The 4,116-nt window shown below is 59.5% G+C and overlaps 1 protein-coding gene across 1 annotated transcript in view; it reads right to left on the bottom strand.

The window, feature by feature from the left end:
• Positions 1-23: 23 nt before the first annotated feature.
• The window catches only part of DNTTIP1 (deoxynucleotidyltransferase terminal interacting protein 1), a 4,589-nt gene continuing 496 nt past the window's right edge, over positions 24-4,116 (bottom strand). Inside the window, exons 2-12 of the mRNA XM_014307504.2 lie at positions 3,848-3,958; positions 3,612-3,710; positions 3,056-3,124; positions 2,722-2,778; positions 2,421-2,482; positions 1,928-1,973; positions 1,404-1,462; positions 1,168-1,228; positions 799-870; positions 551-606; positions 24-191 (exon numbers count right to left, since the gene is read on the bottom strand). Of these exons, the coding sequence (XP_014162979.1) occupies positions 53-191; positions 551-606; positions 799-870; positions 1,168-1,228; positions 1,404-1,462; positions 1,928-1,973; positions 2,421-2,482; positions 2,722-2,778; positions 3,056-3,124; positions 3,612-3,710; positions 3,848-3,958 (831 nt within the window). The 3' untranslated portion in view covers positions 24-52. The remainder of the gene's footprint in view (positions 192-550; positions 607-798; positions 871-1,167; positions 1,229-1,403; positions 1,463-1,927; positions 1,974-2,420; positions 2,483-2,721; positions 2,779-3,055; positions 3,125-3,611; positions 3,711-3,847; positions 3,959-4,116) is intronic.

Below are 4,116 nucleotides of genomic sequence, written 5' to 3'. Positions count from 1 at the left end.
ACCGGTGCCAGGAAGCGGCGAGGTGGGAACGAAGCGGCTTTATTGGGGGGCATCAGGGTTCGGGGGGGTCCTCGGGGGGCGGCACCTCCCCCCCGCGGCGAAGCGTCTCCATGTGCTTCTGCATCTTCTCAGTCATCCAGGCTGGTGGAATGAAAGGCTTCAGCTCTTCCAGCCGCAGATCAACCGAGTCCCTGGGGAGGAACGAGGGGGAAATGAAGGGACTCCAGCACCCACTGCTGACCCCAAACCCACCATGTCCCCTGGCACACATCAGTACCAAGCCCAGACCCACCAAACCCGCCATGGATGTCAGCACTGCAACCAAACCCACCATGGACCCCCAACCAATACCAAGTCCACATCTTTGTCACCAACATGGTCCCCTGGGCACCAAACTCCAACCATAACCAAGCCCCACAGCCATCACACAGAGAGCCCCTCCAGCACAGGACACCCTTGCATTGCAGCAGTGAGGAGGGACTTCGTGGGGCCCCCCAGGAAGCAGCCCCAGGCCCAGCAGCACTGTCAGAGTTTCTTCTTTGCTCCTCACCTGTAATCCTCACTGGCGGCCAAATCCCGAATGTCCTCTTCAATGAGGAGGTAGGCCTGTGGCACAAGGGGGGGACATCTCAGGGTGCCTGCGAGGGGCAGCCAGGGCAGGGCCACCCTCCAGCCCCTGCTGTGCCAGTGGGAGCCAGCTGTGCCTCCTGGCCATGCCCCAGTGCTGTGGGCAGGGCACAGACCTCGGCAGCGCAGTGTCCCCGCCCCTGCGGCGGGCCCTGCGCTGGCTGTACTCACCATCTTGCCCCCAATGGCCCTCATGTGCTGCTGCTCTGTCAGCCAGTGCTTATCCTGCGGGTCGGCTGCGTACTGCAATAAAGCACCAAGGACCGAGCTGAGAACGAGGGACAGACCCTCCCCTGAAAGCCCCTCCTCCTGCAGGACACTGCCCCCGCTCTGCTCTGCCCTGCTCCAGCCCCAGCCCTGGCTCTGCCAATCCCGCCGCCTGGGCAGGCACACGACACCACTGGCTCATGTTGCGTGCTGGCCAAACCTTGGGAATGTGCTCTAAGACAACAAACAAGGGCATGGGGGAGGAGGTAAACAAGGGAGCTGAAGCACACACTCCTAATTCCCATGGGAAACCATCTGGCTGTGGCACCTGACCTTAAAGAGGTGGGGATGCTTGATGTAGAGTCGCCCTCTTGTTCCTCCCATCCCGAGAGCTCTGCAACAGGAACACGAGGGGTGTTAGGGGTGTGGGGGGGGCAGCTGCGCTGGCACAGGGACACCCCTCTCCTCCCCAAGGCCTTTCTACTGAGGCAGAGAAGCGAAGTGACGGGAGGAGTGTCACGGGCTCCTGCCTGGGGACACCACCCTCCATCGACAGGGCCGTTCCTTACTTGTTTGCTCGAGATCCCAGCACAAAGGTTGTGGTTTCAGTCAGTCGGGATGGATCCCACTACAGAGCAATTGGAAAAGGGGCAACATTAGAAATGAAGTTGCTGCTGGCCATGCTCCACAAGCCTCGGCTCTCTGACAGGGAACCTTGGAGCTGCCTCCAGACTGGGAGGGAGGGAGCTGGCCAATGACCTCCAGCCTTCCGCAGGGGAGGGACGTTACATTCCATCTGGGCTGATCTAAGCAGTTTCCCTCGTGGGAAACACTTGTGGGATTCTCCTGGCTACTCCCGGTCTCCTCAGGGCTCCCCCAGCGGCACCACACCGCAGGGATACAGGTTACAGTGCCTGGGGAGACCAGCAAGGGCCTCCGGGCACTTCGCTTCCTCTTCTTGCTCCAGCCCTGCCCAGGGCCCCGTGAGGGCACAGCACAGCCCCGCTGTCCTGTGCTCCTGCAGCTGCAGGGCTCTGCCAGTGGGAGCAAAGGGGAGGAGAGAGGGAGCCCAGCAGGGTCGGACAGCTAATACCTTTGGTCCATCCCTTTTCACAGTCTCAGAGACTTTGAGCTTCCACCTGAGGGGAAGGAAAACACAGTAAGAATGAGTCCCAGTGGGATCAGCTTAGTCACCACCAGCAGCAGGGACTGAGCCCAAGCCCTTCCAGATCCACTGTTTTTCACACCCTCCATTCCCTCACATCGCCCAGCTTCAGACCCTCAGCTTTGCTGCACATTCCCCTCTCCTGGTTGCCCAGATCCCACCACCCCCATGTCTCACCACTCACTCTGGATGATCCATCTGGACCTTTTCACCCCTTTGGGCCTGTTTGAAATCCCTCCTTCTAAGGTCTTTGCCTCCTGAGGAGAACACCTCAACCTAGCCCTGCTTTTGCCCACACGCAGAAGAACTCCCATCACCCCTCTGCAGGAGATGAGTCTGTGGGGTTTCTGTGTTCCCCACAGGCAGCCTCATTCCCCCTGCCCTCCCCAAACAGGGGCTGTGGCTTGGGGTTTGTACTCACGCTGCCATGCCTGAGACTCCACGGTCATTTGACAGGCTCTGTCCTGGAGGCCGCCCCTTCCTCTGCATGGAAAAAACCCTTCTGAGACCCAGCTGTGCTGCCTCAGGGAACCCTCTCAGCAACCCTCCCTCTCCCAGGGAAGCTGCTTCTTTTGTCACAGGCAAAAACACTACCAGAATGAGCACCTCCAATGCCTCAAAAAAGCTGCCTGTGCACCTCCCTGCACTCTCACTGTGGGAATGGCCAGGAACGAGGGCCAGGCTCCCCAAAAATAAAATCTCTTGTGGGGAAACCATTGTACCTTTTTTGGAATGGGGCTCCCTCGACGGCTCAGCTCCTCATCCATCTGTCGGGCACGCTGGAAGAGGAAGGGCAGTGGGATGAGCAGGGCTCTTCTCCCTACCTGGCCAGGTGAACACTGACCCCAGCCCACCATGAGCAGCACTGAACTGCAGCAAGCAGCACCCACACCTGGGATTCTCCTTGCCCTGCATTCCCTTCAAACCAAACATCCCCCGCTCTGCCTCTGCACTGCTGCACTGGCAGCCAAGAAAAGACAGAGAACAAAGTGATCCCAACTCTTCTCCCAGCTCTCACAGGTCATTTAAACCTCTGTGTACAATCACAACAATTACCTTTGGCACTGCCTGCTCATGGGGCAACCTGGGAACCACCTTTTTGCCATCGGAGAACAACAGTTTGGCCTGCAGGAAGACAAAGAAGGTTTCACGGATTCTGGGCTCAGAGAGGGCCCCATAAGCAATGCCCACCTCTACCTATCTGCCTAAAAGCCCTGCTTTGCGTTTGGACTGCTACCAGGCCATGCTTCCACAGACAGGCAGATGCAAAAGCACAATCTGAGCATGATAAATTCTGGTGAACTGGCAGCTAAGCAAGACGTGAAAGGAAAATCCCTGCCCTACCCTGCCAGGACCCTCTGACAGGTGCTGGGAGCCAGTTTCTGTGGGCCTCCAGCATGTGTCATGTTCCTACAGCAGCAGTGACAAGAAGCAGCATGATCTGCCCAGCCCTGACTGCTCCCTGCTTCCCAGTGAGAATGAATCCCAACAGCAGCCACACAACAGCTGTGGGTGTCCCCTCAGAGTGACAGCAAAGCTGTTACGAGGGACACATTCTAGCTAGGCTGCTTTGCTTGGCTGGGCACCCAAGAAACACTTCACCAGCACCCACCTGCTCCAGGCAGCTCCTACAGGTCTCCTGGATGAGCTGCTCTGGGTCCACCTCCTCCCCAACGTTATCACGCACGTTGATGGCTGCTGTCTGGAAAAACTGGAGAGGAAAAGGCAGGAGAGGGTGACAGCCTGTGCAGCGCCAGCTCAGCTCCCACAGCCAGGCGCGATGGCCTCGGTGGCAGCCGAGCTGTCCCCAGCACCTTCAGGCTGCTGCCCACCTGTCCCAGCGCTCACCTTCATGTACTTGTTGAAGATGCCCTGGATCTCCTCGTTGATGCTGGGCTGCAGCACAGCGCGCAGCAGGTCCATGGACACGCTCGGGTCCGTGAAGCTGCGGGTGGAGGGCTCAGGAGGGCGGCGCGGAACCCCCTGCCCGGCCCGGTCTAACCCGATCCTCCCTGTGCCCGGGGCTCATCCCGCAGCTCCACCCTTCCCCTGCATCCCCCCGTGCCCTGGCCGCCCATCCCGGCCCTGCGGTTCCACCCTTCCCCTGCATCCCCCCC

The sequence above is a fragment of the Geospiza fortis genome, unplaced genomic scaffold, assembly GCF_000277835.1.
Source record: "Geospiza fortis unplaced genomic scaffold, GeoFor_1.0 scaffold188, whole genome shotgun sequence".
Classification (NCBI taxonomy): Eukaryota; Metazoa; Chordata; class Aves; order Passeriformes; family Thraupidae; genus Geospiza; species Geospiza fortis.
This window is presented reverse-complemented; position numbering and strand designations above follow the sequence as displayed.